At 40.4% G+C, this 26,676-nt stretch overlaps 3 protein-coding genes across 5 annotated transcripts; 1 reads left to right on the top strand and 2 right to left on the bottom strand.

The window, feature by feature from the left end:
• Positions 1 to 990: 990 nt before the first annotated feature.
• On the top strand, positions 991 to 3,542 carry rplp2 (ribosomal protein, large P2). Of its 2 annotated transcripts, none has more exons than XM_030052336.1 (5): positions 991 to 1,118; positions 2,758 to 2,881; positions 2,967 to 3,015; positions 3,105 to 3,203; positions 3,414 to 3,542. In XM_030052336.1, the coding sequence occupies exons 2-5, from the start codon at positions 2,759 to 2,761 to the stop codon at positions 3,488 to 3,490; spliced, it is 348 nt and encodes a 115-aa protein (XP_029908196.1). In that variant the 5' UTR covers positions 991 to 1,118; position 2,758; the 3' UTR covers positions 3,491 to 3,542. The 2 variants fall into 2 exon arrangements, with proteins under 2 accessions (XP_029908196.1, XP_029908197.1); XM_030052337.1 differs by having other exon boundaries at positions 1,039 to 1,122.
• Positions 3,543 to 6,490: 2,948 nt separating this feature from the next.
• LOC115359723 (uncharacterized) lies at positions 6,491 to 10,234 on the bottom strand. Of its 2 annotated transcripts, XM_030052333.1 has the most exons (6): positions 10,131 to 10,234; positions 8,737 to 9,404; positions 8,422 to 8,526; positions 8,018 to 8,079; positions 7,346 to 7,609; positions 6,491 to 7,234 (listed from the first exon to the last, which is right to left on the bottom strand). In XM_030052333.1, the coding sequence occupies exons 2-6, from the start codon at positions 9,392 to 9,394 to the stop codon at positions 7,187 to 7,189; spliced, it is 1,137 nt and encodes a 378-aa protein (XP_029908193.1). In that variant the 5' UTR covers positions 9,395 to 9,404; positions 10,131 to 10,234; the 3' UTR covers positions 6,491 to 7,186. The 2 variants fall into 2 exon arrangements, with proteins under 2 accessions (XP_029908193.1, XP_029908192.1); XM_030052332.1 differs by lacking the exon at positions 6,491 to 7,234 and having other exon boundaries at positions 7,289 to 7,609.
• Positions 10,235 to 18,234: 8,000 nt separating this feature from the next.
• LOC115359724 (potassium voltage-gated channel subfamily A member 10) lies at positions 18,235 to 19,929 on the bottom strand. The gene has a single exon (XM_030052334.1). It carries the CDS (start codon positions 19,921 to 19,923, stop codon positions 18,235 to 18,237), a length of 1,689 nt encoding a protein of 562 aa, XP_029908194.1. The 5' UTR covers positions 19,924 to 19,929.
• Positions 19,930 to 26,676: the final 6,747 nt, after the last annotated feature.

Below are 26,676 nucleotides of genomic sequence, written 5' to 3'. Positions count from 1 at the left end.
ATGAAAGTTGCAATGCTGTAGCACATATGGTTGATTTATTATAAATTTTCAAAGTTTTAAAATTTAGAGGCTTGCTGTAGCGCCACCATCAGGACTATTGGCTTGTGTTTCTATCTGAGGTAATCTGGCATGGGACTGGACCTTTGTGCAAAATTTGGTGATTTTTCGCACATGGGAAGTAGGACTTCCTCGGAAGAAAGAAAGAAAGAAAGAAAGAAAGAAAGAAAGAAGACACTCAGGAATACAAGAGGGTCCTGGCAGCTTAGGCTGCCTGGCCCCTAAAAAAGGGGGAAAAAGTGCAGTGCTGTTTTATGGTATTACTACTACGACAACGACTAATAGGAAGAACAATAAAAATGATCACTTTTTAAAGAAAAATCTCTATTGAAAATACATTCAGTTATACAAATATCAGACGTGCTCAAACTTCATACAAAGTCATACAAAGAAACAGGAGTATGAATGATAAATAAATAAATAAATAAATAAATTCTAATATCATTGGCATAGACTAAAGAGTTCACATTACAGACTAACAGTTTTATTACTTTTTTTATTATTATTTTTTTTTTAGTCCTTATAAGGTTGACACTCTTTAGATATTTTAAAATTTGCTGGGGGTAAGCTTTGTAATTCTGCATTTATTTATATGAAATTTACCATATAGAATCAATAAGTTTAGCATGAAATCAATCCTAGTTTCACCATGTTCACAATACGTAATGACACTTTCACAATCAATTACTTAACTTTATGACTGGTTTTACAAATATATATTCTTTCATTTTAGGTCAAAAAATTAATTGAGAATGCACCATGGTAAATTAAATGGTTCATCATTGAAGAAATATAATTTTTGTTTTCAATATTAGAAAGTTTGTTATTGTGTGGGTATATATTGTTTAAAATTTTGATCATGATTCTTTTCTAATTTTATTGATAATACAGAACTGATAATAAAATAATCAGTTCATTAACGTGATAACGTATATACGTCCGTCATTCCTATGGACCAATGAAATCAACGCACTGAACCCTTCTACAACTTCCGGTGCCACCGACCTTCCCTTTCCGGATTTAGCAGCGTGACCGACGTTTCGTGTCTGTTGAGACTTAAAGTAAGTATAAATTGTATTTGTTTAAAGGTTTGTAAAGCTGTATAGGCAGCGTATCACGTTAGTTTCTACGCCAGAGCTTTTTGTATTTGGGATCAATCAGCAAAGATAAACGTGGTCGAGTGAAAACAACGTGCTTAACAAAGAGCGGGCCCGGGCGCCATGGCTGCTCCGTTAACATAAGCTATATGCTAGTGCGCGGGCACTGCCCAATCGTACTGCGCATGCGCGGCTCAATGGGCCCTAGCTAAAGCTGCCAAAATAAAGCAATTTTCTCATAATATACTTAGTTTTTATGCTTCTATACTTTATACTTATACAGTTCCTTTGAATGACTTAGCGAAAACCTCAGCTTGCTAAAGTTAGCTTAGTTGGCTAGAGTCGTCTTTTTCGTTAGCTCAGTAGGCTAATTTGGTTATCGAGCTAATGGCAACAGCCTAGCTGCACCCATTTAGCAGAGCACACGAAATGACAGCTACGCTAGTTTTGGCTGAGGAGCGCAGCTTTTCACTCTTTGCAGTGTTTGAGTGTTGCACATGGGCAGTGTTGTCTGGGTAGTGAGACAAGTAGCTGCTACATAAAGACTGGGCCGTAATCAATCTTCATTAGCGGCTAAGTCATTCAGTAGTTTGTTTTTAATACGGCTTTTTTTTATTTATTTATTTTTTTTTATTTTATTAATGTTATTTTTTAATTTCATTTAATTATTGCCTCAGTTACAGGTGTGCTTTAGCTCACGTGGAGTAACGTTATTCGCTTACGCCGTGTTCAAGAACCGAGTGTCTGTAAATATAGCAAACTGTTTACCAGGTGTCATATGTCAAAAGCAGCATATTTGGAAAGTTATTTAACCCCCCGCCCCAAGTACAGCCTCCAGAAAATCATTATAACAATAATACGGATACCTTGTGTCTTGTTGACGACCTAAATAGCCCTTTTAAATAAAACATACCCCAAACCCCCACTCACCCGTTTGTACATCAGCATTCCTGTAGGAATTATGTTTTTACCTCCCAGATGTCACGGGAACTGAACATATGAACAGGTGATGTTATGTCAGTCACAGCCCTAAAGCACAGGGAACGTTTCTAACAATTAGAAATGGCATGTTACAGTTCGTCAGTGTCATCCAAAACTAAAACTGTGTGTAATTTTTATTTTATTTATTTTTTTTTAATACAATTAAACATCCTGGGATCACCATCAGTGCATATAAAATGTGTCTAGGACATTAAAAACATAGGTTCATTCTATGTTTGCCCATCGGTCACCATTAAATAAGGAAAAGTCATGGAATACAAAATAAAAAATGTTGTTAATCATGTATTTAGAAGAGTTAAACGTTGAATGGGGTCAAATTGACCCTAAATATAATAGGTTTAACGTGACAGCCGTAATGAATTTTTGCTGAATTGGGTCAGCACACTTTCTGATGTTAGCAGTCCAAGAACATCAAAAGTGTGTCATTTACTTGAATACAAGCTTTAAATGTCTGCTTGAGATTGTTTATAGTGGTTTAAAATCCCAGAATAAAAAATGACAGACGCTGGTTCTGAGTTAAATATACTAACACCTTAACCTGTTTCAGCACGATGACATGGCATGAAGTTGTTTACCTTGTTCCTGTTGTGTCTGTATGCAGAATGCGTTACGTGGCCGCTTACCTCCTGGCTGTGCTCGGTGGGAACACCAGCCCCTCTTCAAAGGACATCAAGGCCATCTTGGGCAGTGTAGGAATTGAGGCCGATGATGAACGCTTAAACAAGGTATGGCATGACCAAGGTATACTGCACTGTTAAAAGATAGATTCCTGAAGAGGGTGTGTAGCTGATCTTAAGTGTTTCTCCATAGGTCATCAGTGAACTGAATGGGAAGGACATCAATGAAGTAATGAACTCAGGTAAAGAGTTGTTTTTTTGTTTGTTTTGGCCACACTGACACTGATTTTCATTGAACTGCGTGACTCACACAAGCTTGCCTTCCCCACAGGCCTCTCCAAGTTAGCCTCTGTACCAGCAGGTGGTGCTGTAGCGGCTCCTGCTGCTGCTGGTGGCGGGGCCGCTGGAGCTGGGGCTGCACCTGCTGCTGGTAAGCTCTTTGCATCCACTGTCTGCAGATATGACTCATGTGAAGGGAGGATTTTGTTCCTTAATTAGGACACACTGAAATTCTGTAGCCGCACCCTGATATCCTGAAACATAAAGTGTTGATTCTTTGGATCATAGCGCAGTTTAGTATTACTGCTCTCTTTATGTTGTGTATATATTGATGTTTACCCCAATTCCCTCTTATTTACAGCGGAAGAGAAAAAGGAAGAGAAGAAAGAGGAATCAGAGGAGTCTGATGAAGACATGGGCTTTGGACTCTTTGATTAATTTGCCTTCTCAGTGTTTAAAAAGCAATAAAAATGTAAAAGGTTTACACAAATACTGTTTGTTGTTTGATTGTTTGTTTCAGTACTGTTACATACATTGTATTGTCACAGACTGGTATATGATCTTCAAATAAGTAGTAAAACCACGATAAGGTAGTGAGAAATGCATAGCCCCACTGTCAGTGCTTAGAGAATTTCCTGAAACTGAATCCTAATCAAATGTTGAAAGCAGTTTTACTGATGCTATAAATAGGTTAGACTTTGTAACCTATCATTATTGGGCAATCCAGACGATGGCATGTGGTTAGTGTGCCTTCCTGTTGGCTGAGTAGCTGTGACTACACATCACAACAGTGCGGGCTAAGAACGTGTCTTTATTCCAGATGGATATATGATCTTGAAATGGTTTCCTTTTTTCCCCGAGCTGTTGTGAATTAGGGAAAGTAGAAAATGGTGAGAAACGGAGAATGCCACAGCAGTAACCTCTACGATCCAGTGTTACAGTGTGTATACTCATCAAACCAGCCATGTTGACGTTCAAGAAAACTAGTTATATGTCCAGGGCTCCAGAGAAGTTCACACACTGGCTGCTACAACACTGAGCTATTTTTGGGCTGGGTATTTAACCTAAATTGACTGGCGCTGCTGGCTGAACAGGAGATAGATCTCAGTGGGTAGTTGAGTGCTTCTCCCTCCCTGAGAGGGGACACAGTGGAAGCAGAATTTCCTTATGGGAATCAGTAAAATACACTACTCACAAAAAATTAGGGATATTCGGCTTTCGGGTGAAATTTCAGGATGAACCTAAAATGCATTATGACCTTTACAGGTGAACTTAATGTGACCTTCTGTAAACTTTTGAATGCACATGTCCAACTGTTCAATGTTTCAGTACTTTTTGCACAAGTTGCTGTTCTCTAACAAGGAGTTTAACGGCAAAATTCACAACAGGTGTTTGATGCTCCAGCTCATCGAGGTCGTATCATTAGGGAATGGCTGCTGGAGACTGGGGTACCTCAAATGGAGTGGCCTGCACTTTCTCAGACCTGAATCCCATAGAAAACCTATGGGATCAGCTGAGTCGCAGTGTAGAGGCTGGGAGCTCTGTACCCCAGAACCTCAATGTCCTGAGGGCCGCCCTTCAAGAAGAGTGGGATGCCATGCCTCAGCAGACAATAAGTCGACTTGTGAACAGCATGAGACGTCGTCGTCAAGCTGTAATTGATGCTCAAGGGCACATGACAAGTTATTGACACTGACATTTTTTGCTGTGGTATATCCACCACTATTGTTGGCTTTTGTTTCAAGAAATTGTTTGAGATGAGGAAATCACCAGTGTATGCTTCTACTTAAATGCCCCACTTTCATGATATATCACTGTAGCGTGAACTTTTTACATTTTCCATAAATTTCACCCAAAAACCAAATATCCCTAACTTTTTGTGAGTAGTGTATATTGCCAATTAAGCACATCCCATCTAGCTAGCCCAGGTGGTGTCTAATTTGACTGGAGAACCAGTGTTACTCATGAAATCTGAATCATGATTCATATCTTAGTTTTTGTTTTCCCTTCTTCAGTCAGCAACTGTATGCCAGTAAATTTTGTCACTGATGATAGCTGAACTGTTGCATAATCCCTGGAGATAAAGTTTTCCACTACCTTCTTCCCTGCATGTTTAGTAAGCTGTGGTTAGTTTACCTGCCAGATAAACACAGATCAACGTGACTTAAACAATGTAGCTTGAACTCTGTGTTGCAATCCTTTTAGATGTCATGAAAAAGATTGTTATCCATGATCTCTTTCCAAAAAAGTAACTTAATAGCTTTTATTCTGAGTGCATTTTAACTAAGCTATTTTTTCCCTTTAAGTGTTAGTCGTACAACTGTGATTTTACTGAAGTAAAATATAAACAAAGTAAGCGCTCAAACATTGTAGTACTGTTTCCAGCCCTTCAGTTACCTAACTTTGTGTTCATCTAGTTAACTTTATGTTTACCTCAAGTGTTAATGTGATGATCAGCTACAACAGGAGGGACAGAAACACATTGCTACGAATAAAGAAACATCATACCTTTCTTTATCTTTGACGTATATTAAGAAATGCTGTCTGTATAGTCAGTGGATGGGATGGCACAGTAATAGAAACAACTATGAGATTATTATGTGAGATTATGAGTGGCATTTTATAGCTCACCAGTCATTTTTTTTCTTTCAACTTGCTCAGTTCTCCTATCTGTGTCTGTGTGCGCATGTTCCATGGTACTGCACTGAAATACCTTTAGGGGCCCTTTGGTTCTGGCAAGATGTTAAAATAAGCTCCTCCTTCTTGTTGGAAAGGTCTCCTGCCTGCAAAGGAACTTATTTACAGGTAAGAGCCATCACTTCACGCTTCAGACATGGAAGTGACAGACTGTCACATTCCATCTCCTGATCGCCCAGCAGACTGCACGCACGATCCATTGTAAATGTTGGCAAAAACATAACAGCTCCTTCTCACATCTACAGTATACTTAATGTACATCAACAATGTAAGCCTGTCCAGCCCCCTGGTTTCCCATCAGTGTCAAAGGTGTGGCTGTATTTTATTCTTGAAAATGTGCCTGTGTGCACCATCACTCAAGACAAAACTGATTGAACTGATCCACTCGTGTTGTCTGTGCATTTGCCCATTATTGTCAAGACATGCTGATCTCAGCCTCAGCCATTAGGAAGGAATGTAGTTCTCTTTTCTTATAAAACATACTCGCATCCCTGCCAGGAGGAGTTCAGACTTTCTCTGTTCCTCAGGGCTCTGTCTTCTTTTCAATCTGGAGGGAATGCAGTTTAACAAACTAGTATGGGCCGCATTAACAACTAGAGGAAGAAGCCAGTGTTAGCAACGTGGATCTGGGGAGTGGACTTGTCGTGAAGCATGTCCTAATTTGACCTAAATGAGCCTTGATTTAGTAATAACACATCTTTTATTGTTTTTATATCTTTATTTATACCATTTTCTACAACATCATCATCTTTATCATCTTAACCACAGTCTGAGACATTTTTCAGTTTAATTATCAAACAATACAAAGGTGTAATTTTTTTTTTATCTCTTATTTTTCATATGAACGCCAGCATTCATATTTAGCAAACATGGAAAATGACATCACATATTCTCATGTTATTGTCCGTTCCATATACAAAATGTTCCTCATCTTTACATCCTAGTAATGTAAACAAAGATTTATTGCACTGAGGTCTGTCCATCTTACATACAAACATGTTTTTTTTTCATCGCTTATTTGTGCTATTACAAATGAATGTGCAAGGTGCAGCTCATTTAATAGTGATTTCTAAAAAAAAGAACATCACATTATGTAGTGTGACTGGTAGAATATAATCCTAAAATGTTGCTACATGATTCAAGACTGTGAAGACAGTTTGATTTCTGTCGTGACATCGGTCAACTTCACATTATAAAGGGATTCTCTTGTTTTTGCAAATGCTGTCCAACTGGTTTTTAAGTAAAGAGGATAATTACACAAACCTTATGTAGCTCCTCTCAGAGTCAACAGTGTGCTTGTTTGCAGTCTGTTGTTAACGTTTCTCCCTGTCTGGACAAGCGCTTGATTTTGGTAAAAGGGGAACTTATTTTTGCGACACATTCTTAGCCACAAATTAGTTTCACTGCAACCGAGGTTTCACTTTGCACAGTTGCGTCTCAATCATTAGCATCATCACTGTCGGACCACGGATGATCTGTAGATGCCTGTAAATACAAAAAGCATGACGTTTCAACAACATTATAAAAATGTGCTCTAAAAGTTCAGCTCTCCACTCTGCTTTCTCTTTCTCCTTCAGGTCTGTTGCTGCTATTCACCTGTTTGTATTCAAATCGGTCCTCTAGGTAGCGGTTCCCCAAGCCCGTAATGTGACCTATATTCTGTCTGGAGAGGCTGGCGACTCTGGCGGTAAAATCAAGCGTAAAGGCCAGGCTGACCAACTCGGGGGCCGTTGGTGGGACGTTGAGCTGGTTGCTGTAGGTTGGCGATGCCTCCGTCTCCAAATAGGCATCGACCAACTTCTGGAAGGAGCTGTATGTCATCTTCTGGAAGAAGCCGCTCAGGGTGGGGTTTTCTTTCATCTAGATGTTATAAAGGAGAGGAGTGCTGTCAGGAAAGAGGATCGGGCCAATTCACAGCTCCTCAACATTCATGGTTAAAGTTTAAAATCCATCCTGGGACACCTTAGCAGTTATTGGCACGAAACCCTGCAGTTCTGTATTCTTATTCCCATGGATAACTAGCCAAAGGTAAATGGGTCACATCTTTATATTACTATCCTGATCCTAATGTGTTGTGTTGCTCTGTCCTATCAGCAATCTTGATTATGGGTAATCATTAACATGCGGTTTGGATTAGACATTGCTACGAATATAGACTACCACCAGGACTTAAAATGATCAATCCTTTGTATGAATACTAACATAGTACTTTATTGTACAATTTGGCCGACTCTCCAATTTTTGCCTGAATTAGCCATGGATACCAACCTTGTTTTCTATGGCGTCCCCCTCCTTCTTTGTCAAAGCAATGATCCGGTTGATTACTTCCTCTGTGACAAAAAACAAAAAGGAAGTCTAAGTTGACTGTCATCATTAAGTCAGAAAACTGCAGCTACCAAAGAATGTAGTGTAGTTCTAAGGATTAGAGTTGGGTGGATGCAGAGCCAACAGAGATGACAGGTGGTCATGATTTTCACGAGAAAATATGAGAAATACTCTGCTGTCTGGTGTGCATTCGATTTGGTATTTCACCAAATTTGCTGTCATAGTAAAACATGCCATTTATGCATTAGCTTTAACACATTTTTCTGTACTACTGCCATGCACACAAATGAAGGAAGCAGCTCTTTCAGTTTTACAGCTTCAGAGAAACAGAGAGTGCTTCTTCCTACCGTCTGTGAGGACCTCTTCTTTCTCTTTGACCTCATGGACAATCCTTTCCATTTCCTCGGACACCTTCTCATAGTAGGAGTAGGTAGGTTCAACAATCTCAACAGCTGCAAACCAACAATTATTCATTACTACATGTGCATATAACAAGCATGCAAGCATATTTTGACAATGACCCTGGTTAGTCTCAGTATTATTATGGTGATACATCCTGATTGTGTTCTGAGGATCTGATCATGTTATTTGTCATGCAACACCACTTCTTTCAACATACTAGGTCCCAGGAGCCTGTCATGGCCTCTGTCCTTCAAACTTACATTCAACTCCAGTGATGTCGGCTGGGTTCAGATCTTTACCGGCGTCTCGCTTTATTGACTTTCTCAGAGACAGCCGCCTTTTGGGGAACTTTCTTCTTGTGGTCTTTCTTTTCACCGACTTCCTCTTTTGGACAGAGTCGGGGGTCACAGGAAGGCAGGAGGCAGAAGCATCAGAGTCCTCTTGTGATGATGTGAAGACCTCTGGCACGTCCGGACGACATTCCTGCTCTTCTTCTTTCTCGTCTGACCCCTTCCTAGAGAACAAGCCCAAAAAGCTTTTCCACAATGACGGTTTTTTAGTCTTCTTGGGTTTTTTGGGTTTTTTGGGCTTTTTTCCCGGTTTATCAATCTTCTCAGGCTGGTTTGCAGGACTTTCCACGACGGCAAATGTCCCAATTTCTCCATCTGTTGAGCCTTGACCCAAGTAAATGTCAGGATTACTGGAGTGCCTACGTATTTGTTTGTGTAGCTTTTTGCGTTCAGGCATTGTCACCCATTTTTTCCTCCTTTCAGCCCTCTTCTCCATCACTGTCCCATCATTTAGGCTGAGGCTGCGCTTGACATACACCTCCAGCAGACGGGCTGTGTCCTTGCGGGTCACAAAAATCAACTGGCCTTGAGGAAGCCTTTCTTTCTCCGTCTGTGTTTCTGTCTCCATGATGGGAAATCTACAACAACAAAAATCACAAAATCAAACACACATTCCATATACGCAGCAAAAACCTATGGTACATGCCTTTCATGGGTGTAAAAATCAAGTGCCTCTGTGTTTGTAGGCTTCATGCAGGAAGGCCAAGTGAAAGCTTTAACACATGCATGATTATACATACATCATTATACAACCTGTTGTATAATGACCAATAAACTTCCTTGTATCTTTGTATCCTTGTTTTACAGCACACATTAGACCTGTTTGTATGAACTGTCCGTTCTGTGGCCCAGGAGAGTTCTGCATTCATTTAGAAAATGTACTTAGAACTTCTATTCTATTCTTGTGGAGGGTTCGACATTTTAGAGGAAAAACAAATGATATAACATAAATGATATATGAAGAGTTCATTTGCAAAAACAGATATCTCCATTTGAATTTATTAAACCTTTTTAAACTTTTTTGAATTTTATTAAAATTTACTTTATATTTATTTCTATTTTGTATATGTTTATTTAGCCTGGCATAATGTTTATTATCCTAAATCATGCTTTGTGTGTGTGTGTATATGTGTGTGTGTACTCCAAGCAGTATCAGTGAAAAAGGTGTATTCATTTTAAGAATGGCTTTTATCTGTTTTTGCAAATGAACTCTTCATATACATTATTGCATGTTGTAGCCCACTTATAATTTCCTTGAAAGACAGAATAGGTGACAGGCAACAGTAAATGATCAGTGGACTCACCTCAGTTCTTTCTGCCACACTAGCTGTTTAGTAGATCGGTAGAGTTGTTCGCAGCGACTGACACGCAGCTGCTTCGACTTAAAAATGGGTCCACCTCACACAGGTACTCTTCCCAGACCTGGAGCCACGATCACATTCCCCACCCTTGTCCGGACACGTCGCGCAGGTCCCGCCCTTCTCCTGTGCCCCGGAGCCTGCCGTCATGTTCAGGTATGAGTGGGCGGAGTGAAGACGGCGGCCACGATCACGAACACCTTGTTTACGGTTTCGTGTCAGCTCCCTGGGCTGACGCCTTCCTGTTTTTTTGGCTGCATCAAAAAACAGGAAGCAGAAACGATCCTCCACACAGCGGACCGATGTGAAAGTAGACCGTCACTATTTAGTCACATGCGCCATTAGAATAGATTTTCACACCATTTGATTCTGACAGCTTATCGATGACTGCTCTTTTCTACCAATGCAACTACCACCTCCACCGCTTCTACCACTACCACTACTACTACTATTAATAATAAAAACAATAATAACAAAAAATATTAATACCACCAATACTACTGCCACTACTACCACTATTACTAGTACTGCTGCCTCTACTATAACTACTACTACTGCTACTTCCACTGCTACTACTACTACTACTTATCTCCTCTTTTTTTTTTTTTTTTTTTTTTTTCCCCCCCAAAGATTGAGGAGTTGTCCAGTTGGTGTATTCCCACTTGTGTGTGTGTGTGTGTGTGTGTGTGTGGTTGTTGTCATTTTGTCGGTGTCACCTTTTTGTTTGTCTGCCCTGGCTATTCATTCTAGGATTTTTGTAACTGTGGAATATCTGGAGAAAAATAAGAAAAAAAAAACAAAACAATTATGCATGAATAAATAAATGAATTTATTTAAGCAGTCCTCATGGTTGCGTTGTAGTGACTTCTTTATGCCTACTATGATTGGAATGAGGAGACATTACAATTACGTCAGCAGCAGCTGCAATACCTGTATCTTGTGACTTTGAAAATCATTTTCCTCCAACATGGCATGGTGGTGACCTAATATCTGACAACAATACACTTCACTTCAGACGGTGTTTCCCTGGATGACATCAGCAGCAGCTTTTCCTCCTCTTTGCAGATAGGGATAAGGACTGTCAAAGTCTTCCAGGAAATGCACAATAGTATTTACTTTAAAGGCTACCTTCACTGCAGTTTCATTTGCTTCAGCAAACAGACACTGTCATAAAGATCAGGGCAGTGTGAGGTCAACATATGACTAATGCCCTGCTTGATCATTTACTAGAAACCGGTCTACCTGCAATGGAAATGCCCTATAGGAAAGAGTTTTGTTATTGCTAATGTTTTACTTTAAAAAAAAAAAAAAAAAAAAAAAAAAGTAAAACTAACGTTTTGTACTTTTTTTATTTTCTGTCTTGTTTTCTGTTTTGTTTTCTGTTTTTTTTTTTGGTCCAGTTTCTATTGCCAGAGCTCGCAAAATGTGTGTGATGTGATTTAAAATGTAGCCATGTACAATACTTCATTGAACATGTAATGTTGATTTAAAAAAAAAAAAAAAAAAAAAAAAAAGGTTACTGATTTTAAAATTAAGAATACTTAAGCTACTCAGTGTACTCTGGGCAACTAAGTGTTATCAGTTACCTCTGCTCTTGTTTACATGTATCATAGAGAGACATACTTTCCTTTTTTCACTATTAAGAGGAAGTAAAATCATTTTTAATGCTGGAATCCCCTAACAACATCGCTGGGTACTGTATAGAAAGATTTGCTCATTTGTCCGGATATACAAGTGACTGATTCATAATTTCCACATTTATTCATTTAGATGTTCAGATGGAAAATAGTTTGTGACTGTGGCATCACTGAGCTTTTTGTTGGCTTCAGGTGAGCAGAGCCCACACTTGTTTGATCCTCTGCTGGGCTTGGAAAGGAAAAATAAATGGACCAAGAAAACTGATTACGTACACAAGGCCCAAATAGATTTACTAATGTGCTCTATTTCTTTGCAAGTGAACTTGTTATGCAACAAAATTGCACAGAAGCCAACAAAAGAGTGATAATCTGGTCCAACCTGTTTACAATGGGTAGTACCAAAGTACTGCCACAAGGTGTCACACTGAACACTATGAAACAACCTCTGCCTGTCCTCCAGATGGCACTGAGGTCACACAAGTAGATGTGTAATGGAAATTCAGTCCTGTGCCCATTGCGTTGTCTTTAATATAATACCTGTATGGGTGACAGGCTGCAGGTAGTAGGTGAAGTGCCTTGCCTTACCAATTTCCCCTCTGGGATCAAGTATTTGTGATTGTGATCCTGATTCTGATTAACTGCACCATAATTGTTATTTCTGCAGCAGGGGAAAGCAATACTTATTGAACTTTTCTATACAAAATGTCCCAGCTGACCTTAGAATTCAAACCTCAACATTTATTTGAAATGCACATACTTTCTCATATAGAATATATGTATGTATACACATATGTACACACACACATGCACACATATATATAAGAGAGAGGGAGATATATCTATGAAGAATGTATTATCTGTTGTGTTTTGGAAGCCCAGGATCCAATTCTTACTGGGTTGATTTTTCTCTCCTCTGGCAGCTTTGCCTCAGCCTAATGTAAACATTACCACAGTTACACTAATTATCTATAAAGAATCCCCCAGATTTATTTAGGCTCTTCAGCTGGATGACTAGTGTTCTTTGCTCAGTCACCTCAGCTCCGTAATCAGATTTTGCACACATTTGTGCCCGTCACACACTGTACGTGAAGAGCAGCTCATGGTCCTCTGACGGCAACAAGTGTACTATTTGATCCAGGGTGAAACTTCAGGTCACTTGCTTCATTTTTCATGGGCGTTAAGCAGGACAAATGTGAGACTCACGTTTCATCCTGCAAGGTCTGGCCATTGACCTAGAGAGGCGGTACACTGCTGCAGAACACTCACTCCAGTGATTCAAGGAGATAAATCTTTATCTCCCTGAATCATTACTTACCTTCTCTATCTTGGGCCTGTGAAGCCCTGTGTGACTGCACCGGAGGTTATCTGATAAACACAGACATGACAGTGCAGTTTTCAGTGTCGAAAGTGATAGATTTGAATGAGCAAAATTCAGGAAGAATAAAACAGAGGTAGAGACTCGTGTTCAGGCTGAAATTGGAGACAAAACTGTTTGCCATTTACGTCAGTATTCCAAAGTAATGCTTACGGGTGCATACTACATGCCCTTAATGCTTTATTAATGCAATATTAATTATAATGGCTTATTTGATATATTGAGCACTGGTCATCACAAACTTCTCTTAAGCCACTCTAAATTATTGAGTTAGACCAAAATGTCAGATGAATAATTGAGGAGTTTGTGGTAACAAAGTCTGGCTGCCATGAACTCTCAGTGTGGTCCACAGGAGTTCCCTGTGACATCACAAGGAAAGAAAAAGAAAAAAAAAAAAAACGCTGTTAATGGTTAAGCGAGTCACACTTCACAGGAAACATGTGCAACACTTAGTACTGCCCTGTGGAAATATGTATAGGAATCCATTTCCTTGTCTGCTGTCCTTATATAGACGTACGAAGAGTGACGGAAGAAAAACTTCTATAAATATAAACTTTTATTTATATTTTCAAATCATCATCTTGTGTTTCATGCAGTGACATGGTCTTGTAATATTTCAGTTTTGTAATGTATTGTGTTGTATTAAAGCTGATCCAGTTTATGTGTGATCTGTCACAAAGATATGTATAATTGTCCTTAACTCAGTGTGATGGACTGTTTTCAAGTTGTCCAGCTTTAGTCATAAAACAGGTAGCGGGTGTTACCATGGAGGAAATACAACATTTCCACTAACGTGTTTCATCATGTGTGGCATATATGGGCGGCATCAGCAATTCTTAGCATTAGTGCTGTAATCTCAATGTTAAGCAGATACTGCACGTATGTTTGAACTGTTTTCCCAAATGTGCCACATCGCGTCATGATGTGAAACGCTACAGTATGTCAGCAAGCCTCTGTCACCGCTCACCAAGAAGCAGGGTGTGTCCACCTGTCCTTCACTCCCCTTTATGCTGAGCGAGCAGATGGAATATCAAACATGCTTGGTTTGCCTTATGCCAAGAATATGTCCAGTGATGCTTAGTGTTCATTTGTTTAGTGTAGCTGTTGAAACAGTTGTGCTTGTGTGATGTTCATCATGCTGGACCAGCGGGCGACAAAGAAGCTATAAGAGTAATTGTCAGAGTGTCAGAGTGTTCATAGTCAGCAAAGTTGGGGCACAGAATCAATTGCCCAAGTAATGCCAAAGGTGAATTTTAATCAAAGTGGAACCCATTAAGATTGCTTTGCCACTCGAGATTAGACCTGGTGGGCTTTAAGGCAGTAATGGCAAGGTCGCTGTAGCGGTGATCAGGCCTCTGCCTGACTCTGCGCTGTCGTTGCAGCTTCAGAGAAGTTAAGCCACTGACTGGAAGAAACTGGAGACTTTCCATACGAGCAGAGACTGCCCAGTTCTATGAGACTTTGCCCTCTGGAGGGCATGAGCTACAGTACACAAGCTGCTGTCTGTGCAACTCTGAAACTGGCTTATAGCGTGTCTGCTGACAAAACAGTAACCCAATCTACTGATGTGAGACTCTCTGTCTGAGCTTAAGTGCAAGACCCTTCCATTGTCTCCTCTTTGAAAGATTGGGACATGGTTTGTCACTTAGTTGCAAAGTAAAGGGGAAGAACCATCATGCAGCTGTGATATTTTTAGATTCATTAAGGGGTGTGGTATAGTTTGCTGCGCCATAGCGACTGAATCAGTGTTATTTGAATGAATTTTATCTGGCTGAATCCTTATTAAAGGCCAGATGGATTTGATAATGGAACACCCGATGAATTATAAATGACAGGCTTACTTTGGGTTTGACCTTGCAATAGCCACCTGTCTGTTGACAAAATACTATCAAGCTTCATGTTTGGGATATCACTACACAATCAGTGATCAGCAGGGCAGAAGGGCACATTAACTTGACTGTTAACTAGTGGCAGATGAAGAAGACCTCTGAACAGACGACAAAAAAAGACATGGCCACCGTGCCATGTGAGCCAAATATGTTCAGATCGATTCAACACCCTAGCCTCAGTGAAGCTGCATGAGAGAGAAAATTGGAATTTACAAGCATGTACACACATACAAAAATATGCTTATATCAGCGACAGCTTCTTTTGGAGAATGCGTTCTTGAGCTGACTGTATGGGACAGTAATACGTGAGGCGAAACACTCGACTCTCAGCGTTGGATGCCAAGATAGATAATCTTATAAATGATTCATTTGGTTTGCATATTTAATTTGGTGCTTTTGCTTTTGAAGCGATCCTAGTCAAAGGTATTGTCAAGACACCAGAATTTCTCAGTGTCTAGCATGACATTGTGCCAATAGAAGGGAGAACAAGTTTTGTTTCTCATCAGCTATTATTAAGCTCTTCCTGGACAGCAACAAAGAATCAACAATATGTCATTTTTTCACATCTGTTGTGTTCTTGCATGATTCGATAATCCCTTTTTTCTTAAAATCTTCCCACCTATTTTTAGCCGGTCTTTAGCCTATTCACTTCTTCATGAGATAACAGGCTTGTTACAGAAAACACGGCGACAACGTCTGCTCTTCCAGACTGTCATATACACCAGATATAAAAAGAATCTCTCTCTCCTCCCGAGAAATGACACATTCTCAGGCAGGACTCACAGGGGAACTTTTTTTTTCTGTGAGCGTCTGAGGGAGGCAGAGAAAGATGGGGATATCATCGTCACACCAGTGCAAAGAATCAACAGTGAGAAGGCGTTAATAACAGCTAACATAGGGTGATAATGAGCATTCAGCCCTGAGGCACTGCAATGGCACTTACAACTCCTCTCATCATGATTATTACTGCATCCAGGGAGAAAAATACCTGTCTGAAAAAGTTTCAAGTCTGACAAGGAAAACGTGAAATTTGCTTGATAAAATGACGTGGTAAGCAGAGCTTGTCTCAAAAGTGACAGCATGTGAGCATGTAAATCAAGAAGTGTCAGTCATGTCAGATCTAAATTTCTGCTCAGGATTTTGTCCTGTCCCGTATTGCAAATATGTACCAGCCATTCATATACAGACTTCTTGTGGAAATGGAGAGAAACATCACACAGTCAGGATACATGTTTAATGAAAGGCACTCTTTACAGGAATATTGCAAATTATGATGCTGTATACTGTTCAGTGTTGACACATACAGTAACAGTCTTACAGAGTAAGTGCTTAGATAACAACATTAAAGTGCTCAACACCAAAGTGACTAACTGATGTCACCATCACAACTTATTGCATATAATTTCACTGATTACAGGTATTGCTGTTTCCACTGGTGGAAAATAAACCCAACACACATTTGTTCATGTTTGTTTTGGTTTGTGCACCCATAAATCATCATTGCATATTGTAAGGTTATTAGAAAGGCATTGATTGAGTTACATCTACATCCATTGCTGTTTTTATACAGGTTGTCTTTACATGGATACAGTACATATACACTTGCATACAGTACATTCTCAAGTTTGAAAAGTGGCATGCATACATATTACCAATTCATATTTTCCTACGTCTGCTTTCCAATGTCTGTTTTCATCATTTATACTACCTATATTGGCTGTCTCTGTCACATGGAATACAATGAACACTGCTATATGATGAAAATATTATAGTATATTTAGCTATAATAAATATGCCAAACTTTCAGTTGTTGATAATAAGAGGAGTTACCTCATTTCGGCACTCTATGACATGCAAAAAACACACAAAAAAAGAAAGAACAACGTAATGAGGAAATTCTCAGTCATACGAGTGCAAAGTTGCTTTTGCATTTGCTGTCTCATCTTTTGCACTTTCTCAGACGGGCCACTAATATTTAGCTTGTCTCACATTTCAGTACATTCTAATAAATATGTTTTCCGTGCCAACAGTGCCAAAAAGTGCTTAAGAGATTTTGAAAAAATACTTTGAGTGCAATAAATTGATATGGTTTTCTAGGGTACATTCATGTATTAATAATAATCTGCAGATGAGATAGACATTGATTGCATATTTAGTTTAAAATATATGATCTGGAGCATGAATTAAAAGTACTTAATGAAAACAACTAACAAAACAAAACCATGTGGATGGAAATAGTTGATGTGATCTTTTAATTAAAACTTTAGCATGCAACTGCTGCATGTACCATAGCAGGTTAAACTGTGTATGTTATGCACTTTTGATTTCATTTATATTTTGTAGCCTACATGCAAGATTAATAGCACTTACTAATGTGCCAACTATGTATCACACAGATATGGTTACTCTGTTTTGCATGGAAAAGTACTGCGCAGCACTGGATGAGCATTCACAATTATAGATTTGCTGATAAGACAGTGTTTGCACTGATGCCCTCTTGCCTTACCAAGGCATATTTGCCTGTCCTTGAAAATCATGCCAAGCTCTATCTAGATTTTGCTGAATATCACAAAGTATAGATTGACATGGAACTCAACGTAATATGAGCTCACTTCCAGTTTGAACACTGCGACAATCAAAATAGTTCTCAATTTGTTTTCTTCTCTGGGGTAAAGTCAACTGTTATATACACCTCTGAAACAAAACAGTTTTGTCAAGTTACAACTTGCTTTTCTGTTCTTCTCTACACTGACTTAAACAACCTACATGAACAAGATGGAATATCTGTCTATAGTACAAATGAACTATCACACATTGCTTGAAATATAACTGCAGGAGGTCAAGTTTGATGTAATGACACCTTTTACCTTCTGTCTTCTGTGCATACAGATAATTGATTTAAGTTTGACTTGCATTAATTGCACTTTGACACATCCACATGCCGATCATTAGACAACTTGTGTAAAAAGTTGTCTTGCCAACACTTTATAATACCTGTTAATACTGTAATAATATGCTCAAGTGCTGCTGTTTCTGGAGTACAAATTAGTGAGAATCAACGACAAACTAATATCAATGCTTCTCACTGCTGGATATGTTAGATGTGTTCATATTTCCATGCCCTTGATATGAACGCCTTGGTTAGTTTATCAGTGGATGCCATTTTTCTCATTCTGCCAGGTGCCGTTGCTTTTGTTTAGTGAAGGTGTGCTTTCATACTTCAGAGCTGATGCCTTTTGGGCAGCCTCTGTTGCTGCATCGATCATCTGTTTTTCTGCCTGCTCAGTCTCACGGTGGTAGAAATAGTTAAAGTTGGAGACAATCACAGGAACAGGCAAGGCAATTGTCAGGACACCGGCTATGGCACATAGAGTGCCAACCATTTTGCCCCCCATGGTGATGGGGCACATGTCTCCATATCCCACTGTAGTCATTGACACCACCGCCCACCAGAAACCTTCAGGGATGCTAATGAACTGTGTCTGGGGCTCGTCCACTTCTGCAAAATAGATGGCACTGGAGAATAGGATGACTCCTATAAAAAGGAAGAAGATGAGCAGCCCAAGTTCCCTCATACTAGCTTTCAAGGTCTGTCCCAAGATTTGAAGTCCCTTAGAGTGTCGCGAGAGTTTGAAAATTCTGAAAACTCGCACTAGACGGATGATTCGTAAGGTCGCCAAGGACATGTTCTGACTAGAGTTAACATCTTCATCAGGACTAGTGGCCAGCTCTGTTCCCAGGGTAACAAAATAAGGAATTATAGAGACAATGTCGATGATATTCATGATGTTATTGAAGAAGTCACTCTTGCTAGGGCACACCACAAAACGGACTCCAAGCTCAAAGCAGAACCAAATTATGCAAATAGTTTCCACAATGAAAAAGGGGTCTGTGACATAAGCCACCACGTTATTTGTGGATGGATGAGAGACAGAGCCGTCTTGAGTTCCATTAAGGAGTTGGGTCACACCAGGGAAAAAGTCATTATCCTCCCTGAACTCTGGCAGGGTCTCCAGGCAAAAAATGAAAATGGAGATGACAATGACCATTACAGAAACCAGAGCTACAGATCTTGCCGCACTGGAACTCTCGGGATATTCAAACAGGAGCCAGAATTGTCGATGTAGTTCATTGGTGGGCAAAAGGACCTCTGGCTCTTTGATGAACCCTTCGTCTTCACGGAACTGCTCCATTGCTTCGTTCCCTAACTCATAGAAAACGATTTCGTTAGCAAAAACATCTAATGGTACATTGGCCGGTCTGCGGAGTTTCCCCCCTGACTGGTAGAAATACAGAATACCATCAAAAGAGGGACGGTTTCGGTCAAAGAAGTACTCGTTTTTCATTGGGTCGAAGTAACTTATCCTTTTCATGGGGTCACCGAGCAGGGACTCTGGGAATTTATTTAGGGTGCTGAGCAGGGTCTCAAACATCAGGCCAGATATATTAATGACGACTTTCTCATCTTTTTCTTCCACACAATGCTTTTCAAACATATCTTCATTCTCACAGCCATCCTTAGCCATCTTACTGAACACACTGTCAGTGGGTGACTCACTATTGATCAGAAGTTTTAGATTGGAGATCAGACTGCCACTGCTTGAATTCCCCTTAGTCGTCAGTGTGGGGGGAGTAGAGGGTGAAAACCCCTCTTGACCAGCCTGGTGCCCGCGTCGGTTCCTGAGTGGCGACTCCTGCGGAGATGTCAGACGGTTGGCCACCAGATTCTGATCGGGGTCCTCTGAGGTGGGTGAGGTTGGGTACCCAGAGTCATTGGGGTCACCCATGTTGATTCCGACATCATCCATGTTCTCAAAATTAACAAGCGGCACCTCCATCACCTGTCCTGCCGGTGCTGGCCACAACTTTGTTTGTCAGTGTGGTGCAGGTGTGAGAGACAGCGAGGACACCACGCCCAGTGCCACGTTGAAGATCCCAGCAGGGCTTCCTTCCTCCTGGTTATCATTCAGGCGGGTGAACTGTTCCCCGGAGTGACTTCAGATGTATTTTGAATCATCTAAAACAGAAAAAGGGAAAGATATGTTGCATTTCACTAAATGGTGCATTTTTTTTTTATTAGTAAGGAGAATTTTTGTCAGGTTATATTGGCGTCAGCAGAGAACTGGCCATCTGATACTGTGCTTGTTCAGATTTTTTTTTTTCCAATTCTCACTCAAAGCTGATTGAAAGACAAACTCGGCAAGTTCAGCTCTGAAAATACCTCCAGTATGTGGTGTTATCGCAGATCATCTGCCATATCACTGAATATGTTTGGACCTTCTAGTATGAATGGGAATAGAAACTCCCTCTCAATTCACAACTGCACCAAAACTTTGACACTTAATATTCTCCCCATTTTAGTGTTTGAGAATCAAAGTCTGTCTATTTAGGCTACCACTTAACTGTTTGTCAGTTAATCCAATATGGGATAGTCAGTTAACATCAAGTCCACTAGACGTCTAAGTGGCTGTTTATCGCTCCATTTGTCTGTTTCGGAAAGGTAATGATATCCTGATAACGTTTTAAGCTTCAACCTCTGCGTCCACTTGACACCAAGGCCCCACGACCCCTGGGTGAATCTCCTAGATCTGCTTCAACTTGGATTGCAGGCATTAGCAGATAACTTAAGAGTTGACATTACAATTGATTTTGAAGCATTTGCATGCAGTTTATCCTTTCATGCAAGGATACAGTGTTCAAATTCTGCAAAAAATAAGTGTATTGATTGTGCTATGTCACGACGAGGAGTTATTGAGTACAAGAAAAAGAATACTAAAGATGCAAAGAACACAAAGGTGCTGGGAAAGTGTATAGATTAATCTATTCAGGTCCACAACCTTGCAGCTTTAGTGATTTCTGGAGACACTTTTAAAGGTTTCTAAAAACCAATTCTATCCAATCAAGCATCACTTCTCAAAGTTCCTTTTTCCCAAACGGTGCTACAGCCTTACCACTGAGGTAATTTATCCTTATATCATAATGAGCTGACATTGAAAGGCACAATGAATCCAGTGGCATTATTTTATCCCTTACTGGATTCAACATACATGCATACACAAATACATGCCAAGTAACCATGAAAAAGTGAAAAGCTTATTTGCTGCTGTGTGCAAATGTCCGCACTACTCACCCGTGTCCCCGGCTCTGTGCCTGCAGAAGTTGCTGTGCCCTAACTATCCTCTCTGGCAGCTTCGCTCTGCTCCCCTTTCCTCCCTTCACCCTCTCCCTCATCCAGACTCACAATCAAGAGATCTGAGTGTCTCCACCTCTATTAAAGCTCCCATTGGGTAATTTAATACCCTATACGAAACCAGAGATGCCAAAGGTACCCACGCGCAGAAATGTACACACAAGCGCACCCACAAACACAGACAAACACGACAAGCTCTCAGACAAACTTACTGTAATGTGAATGTGGGGGTCACCTGGCTTTGTTCTCCCTGCTCCCTCCTCCGTCAGTGGGATAGTGAGGATAGCTATAGGTATAGGTAGCCTTATGATAAGAGATTTACTCTGCAGGAGCCAATCGCTGTTTGACGCGGCAAAGGGAGAGTGGGACCCTCTCTTTCCTGCTTTCTTGCAGAGTAAGCATCCACATGCAGGATCATCCAATCCAACCTCACCTTGGGGATTACATTGTATTCCTTCTCTGTTACAGTACCTGTCACAGCCATCAAAACCTGCAGGAGAGTATATCTGCCTAGGGGCTACTGCTTTTGCTTGTTTACATCTTTAGTAAAACATGCTGATGATAACTGTTATTTGATCCGACATGTTATTATTCTACAAGGCAAAATTATACTTCTGCTGCCATTTTCAACTGTCCTAAATGCCAAATAGTTTTCTAAATGTTTTTCCCCTATTGCATGAACTCAAAAATACATGGTGGTAAGGCTTAAAACAAGGCTGCCTTAGCTCTTGATGTTGACATTTTCCAGATACAAGGTTTTCACTTGACATTAACAATATGCTAGTTCCACTTAGGAAATACAAGAAGACAGGGCACTAGAATCCATTGTATTGATAAATCCTTGAATGTTTCACAGAGGTTATTTATTCTGGGCACACACGTCCCCTGGAGGTGTTAAGTAAAGATTTGTAATAGAGAGAAAAACAGTCCTTTTCCAAGAAAATCTTCGGGATGCGTTTTGCCAAGTGTTTTTGATTCAAGCTGTCCCTGCCAAGTCAAGCACATCTGCACATGCCAGCAATCGGGGATTTGTCAAATGAACAAAAATGGCCCTGTGGCTCTAAAGCAATGTCTCAAGGGAAACAGAAAAGGTCATTTGATTTTACAGTAAGAAAACTCCATGTCTTAGTAACAGCTTGATCAGGGAGAAAAAAAAAAAAAACTTTCAAAGTTAATCTTGCACTTTTGAAGAAGGGCTGCCAAATTGGCAACACTATTGGAATATTCTGTTACATGATAGGGAACTGATTGTCTAAAGTCAGAATTCATTCCTCTTCTCACTCTCATTCTGCTGCAGCCAGGAGTTGGCTGTCTCCTGGTCCCCTGTAACATTGCGGCGTGAGCAGCACCACTGCAGACAACTGGCACATAGCTTCAAGGTCACAGAGGCAGTTTTAAGACTTCACAGTCCCAAGCTTTGATATACACCGTCCCACCCATCACAGCTGGGAATCTCATCATGTATAATTTCATTATAACACACACACAAGGCACCGACGCATGTGCATGCATGTCAGTAATCACACACATGCTCATGCAGGCATACCCCCTCACATCCATACTGTATAGGGTATACACATGCAAGTGTGTACAGATACTGCTGCTGATTCATCATCCCTCTCTCCCTTTTTTTGTTGCATGATCCTGCAATGTCCTGGACGTGTCATTGAGAATGCAGGCAGCTGAAGCATGACCTGTCTCTTAAACACTTCATAATGGAATGCACTACAGGGGAAAGCGAGACAGGAAGATGGATAGAGAGGGGGCGACAAAGACTGTGTGAGTCAGAGAGAGAGGGCGCATAATCTACCCATACCCTGCAAAGTGATTTGTGTCTGTAGAAGTGGGGAAAGGGAAGGTAAATGGGAGAGATATGAGCTACGGCATGGAAGTGAAATGCAGCCACTGCAGTGTCACTAATCTCAGGCATGACAGATAACGCTCCTTCCTCCGTCCATCCTTCCATACAGCCATTCATCCCTCCTTCCCTCCACCCCTCCCTCGCTGCTCCCATTTCCCCTCTCCCTCCCTCCTCTCTCTCTCTCTCTCTGGATGACACTGTCACCTTACCTGTTAACACTCTTGTGTTGACAAAGCAATTTCTCCATCAGCAAGCTTGTGTGTGAACTATCCTGACATCACATGTATGCTGCTGCACTCAACACACGCCTCTATACTTGAGCCACGCTTTCTGGGATTATCGACTTTTGTTTAAGAAATGTCAACAACGCCTTCAACACGAGAGTGACCACTTAGGATTTAGGATTACTGGAATGGCATCATCTTTACCCCCACATGCAGTCTGATGAATACAGCATGTTGAAGGGGAACTAGCATCTGTAAGGCAGTCATTCATTTTCAAGGTTATGCTGACATTTGACGAAGGTTTATCAAAGTATGTGAGGAAAAAAACTGCCAGCAAACATGACTAAATATTTTTTTTTTTTTTAAAAAGAATACAAACAGCAATTCATTTAGACCTGGCTGCTTCTGGATGAAGCAGCCAGGTTGAAAATGACAAGTAACAGAAGCCGCCGGTGCCTCATCCAGCACACATGATCTAGTAATTCTATCTAAAAAGCCTCTATGCTCATCCATTAGGGGTGACAGGATGCCAGCTAGCGTGGGTTAGATATTCCAAACTAGTAATCTTATAGCTGCTGTAAAGGTAGTCTAGTAATCCTATATATTGTTGTAGAGGTCCCTCCTATTGCAAACAGCATGCAGCGCTGCATCAAGAACATGCAAGGGCATGGCAGCTGCATCAGCCCCCTCATAACTTCAAGCACAGTGTTAGGTAAGCCAAGGTGGCAGTTTGCAGTGTATGACATTTGCTGGAGACGTTCATCCAAAGCTCCTTAGAGCGCCATATGTTGATATCGTTTTAGTGTTGGTGTCCCTAATGAGAATTTAATTGGCAGTACTGCACATTGCCCATACTACCCATACAAGTCTTCTGATAGTGTGTTACACCCTTATTGCAATGCGCTTAAAACAGCCGTCACATGCTGCAGACGCCTGAATCAAGTGCTACTGTCAGGCGGTTTTACATGGAAGAATAGTCTTGGGGGTGGGGGGGTGTTTGCTGTCTTCTGCTCGCATTTATGCTTTGATTGAGGATTTGGCCTATAGACGGTACAGGCGCCGGTGCTGACTCTGAGGACTGTTACTCCATTAAGGAGATTATGCAACACAGGAGATCAGCCCGTAGAATCACCGTCATAGATGAACAGTGGGGGACTAAAGACTGCAGGCTTAATTGAAATGTCTGGATTGTTTCCAGCCCGACTAATCAGAAGACAAGAGCTAACTGGGGATGACTCCTTGGACCCTCCACACGACAAGGATGGGTGAAAGTTCACAAAAAACCAATCACATTAGGTCTTAACAGTTAACACTAAAATCCCCACTGCCACTGATTTAAGCTCCCTGATTAAATACCACCATATCCTGTAATTGTCCAGTTGTGCCAGTTGTGCCAGTCCCACTTTCACTGTCCTGTGATAAATGCTGCTCCTTCATATCACAGATTCCCTCCTAGCATTATGAAGCCACAGTCACATGCAGGGGGAAGAATATTTTCCATCCAACAAGCACACAGGCAGCATGAATGCCATACTCCACCCAGTATTTTCTAATCAGCATGTCTCACCAGAGGACAAGGAGGTTTCTTGGCCAAAGAAGCTCCGAGCTCATCCAACGCCTCCTGAGTTACAGTGAGCCTCCTCCTCATGTCCCCATATGGCCTGCTGGAGTGCACAAAATATGAAAACACTGATCATTTTTTACTGAGATTTTTGGGTGAATCTTAGCCACATTTTTTAAAACATTTCACTATGATGGCCGGGTGTAAATGACTAAGTAGCATCATTAAATCCATTTTTTGGTGGTTTGTTTTTGAAATCGTAAAATATTTAGTAACTGAGTAGCACGTTTCAATTATGAAAGATATTTTCTTATTCAAAGCAATGGAAAATTATATTTCTAGTGAGAGTATTCTGGTGAATATTCTATCAATACTATTACTACTGATACTATAGCTGTGATCATTAGTATGATTACTACTACTACCACTACCACTACTACTACTAACAACAACAACAACAACAATAATAATAATGATAATAGTAATAATAATAACAGCCCTTGATTTGTTGGTTTTGGTGAAATAACCTAAACGCACAAAATTAATGATACCTCTAATCCATTCAATTTTTCTTAAGTTATGAAATAATGTAATATATATCAAATATCAAAGGTAGATCATGTTTAGTGTTCTATGAGTGATTTTTAATGGTTTATTGGTTTTAAATATCAATATTCAGCCAAAAATCTTCAACTGATATTTATTCAAATCCAGCAAAATCAATTAATGAGGTAAATATAATATTTGTTGAAATAAATAAATAAATAAATAAATAAATAAAGGCATCACACATTTAACTTACCTTGTCACCGAGTGGGGAGAGAATGCTGTCCGATGCATCTGCCATGCATCCTCTTAGATTATCTGAGCAAGCCATGGCCAAGTCTTAAGGAGCAGCTGCAAATCTCTTTCAAGTGAGAGGTTTTGACAGAAGGCAGGGCAGTTAGCTTTAGATACTTGATAAACAAAACATGTTTTTCTTTTGGAGGTAGCAACAAGATTTCAACCAATCTGACCAGTTTCCCTGAACTACAGAAAATGAATAAATCCTCCTGTTGTTACTTGCCACCTTGTAATGCTTTTGCTTTAATATTATTACAACAGACTCACACTGCCCTTATGGCTATAGCATATCTGATTGCAGCAGCAACACGACCTTCCAGGGCCTTCGCATAAGAACAGTAGACTGTCACTGGAAACCTTTAAATTCTTGTCATTTCTGACTGCTGCTAAACCAGTTCTTCTCACCTGCCCACCCCACTGTGCCACTTCTGCTTGTGCAGCACGGGGCTCATTTTTCTCAATGCTAGTAAAGTCCTGTAAGTGACCTACCTGTCGGTCTGCTTGCCAGGTGCTCTTGCTTGGCTCTCTATCACATTTCACACTCATGTGTAAGATTCGCTGGTCATATGCCATTTTCCTGCAACGTGCTCACCTCTCTGCCCTCTCCTCTGTCCATTCACAGTGTCATTCACAAAGTCAGAGCCGGGTGAGATGAAAATGTGACTGATATATACAGAGAGATGATTTAGTGCTTTTCTTTGTGGGGCGTGCCATCATCAGTCAAGCTCTCATGGCCGTAGCTTCCTGCTAATTCAGCCACAGTTCATCATGACTCTCATCTGACTCACTGCCGGAGCAGTTAAGGACAGGATAAAAATTAAGATTTGACTGATATGGGTTTTCAAAGGCACTTAGGGATATTTTTAGTCAAATCAGTGTTTTGCTATTCAGTGTTTTAAAAACTGAAACTGA

This window comes from Myripristis murdjan, chromosome 5, assembly GCF_902150065.1.
Source record: "Myripristis murdjan chromosome 5, fMyrMur1.1, whole genome shotgun sequence".
Lineage (NCBI taxonomy): Eukaryota > Metazoa > Chordata > Actinopteri > Holocentriformes > Holocentridae > Myripristis > Myripristis murdjan.
The sequence above is the reverse complement of the archived record's forward strand: the minus strand, read 5'-3'. Positions and strand labels throughout refer to the sequence as shown.

What these genes read in the sequence shown, in the direction of transcription:
- rplp2 (XM_030052336.1), top strand. Translation starts at nt 2,759, where the DNA reads ATGCGTTACGTGGCCGCTTACCTCCTGGCTGTGCTCGGTGGGAACACC. An exon ending in CAATGAAGTAATGAACTCAG is followed by an intron (nt 3,016 to 3,104) that starts GTAAAGAGTTGT and finishes CCTTCCCCACAG; the next exon opens with GCCTCTCCAAGTTAGCCTCT. An exon ending in TGGGGCTGCACCTGCTGCTG is followed by an intron (nt 3,204 to 3,413) that starts GTAAGCTCTTTG and finishes TCTTATTTACAG; the next exon opens with CGGAAGAGAAAAAGGAAGAG.
- LOC115359724 (XM_030052334.1), bottom strand. Translation starts at nt 19,923, where the DNA reads ATGGAGGTGCCGCTTGTTAATTTTGAGAACATGGATGATGTCGGAATC.
- LOC115359723 (XM_030052332.1), bottom strand. Translation starts at nt 9,394, where the DNA reads ATGGAGACAGAAACACAGACGGAGAAAGAAAGGCTTCCTCAAGGCCAG. An exon ending in CGACATCACTGGAGTTGAAT is followed by an intron (nt 8,527 to 8,736) that starts GTAAGTTTGAAG and finishes GTTGGTTTGCAG; the next exon opens with CTGTTGAGATTGTTGAACCT. An exon ending in AGAAGAGGTCCTCACAGACG is followed by an intron (nt 8,080 to 8,421) that starts GTAGGAAGAAGC and finishes TTTTTGTCACAG; the next exon opens with AGGAAGTAATCAACCGGATC.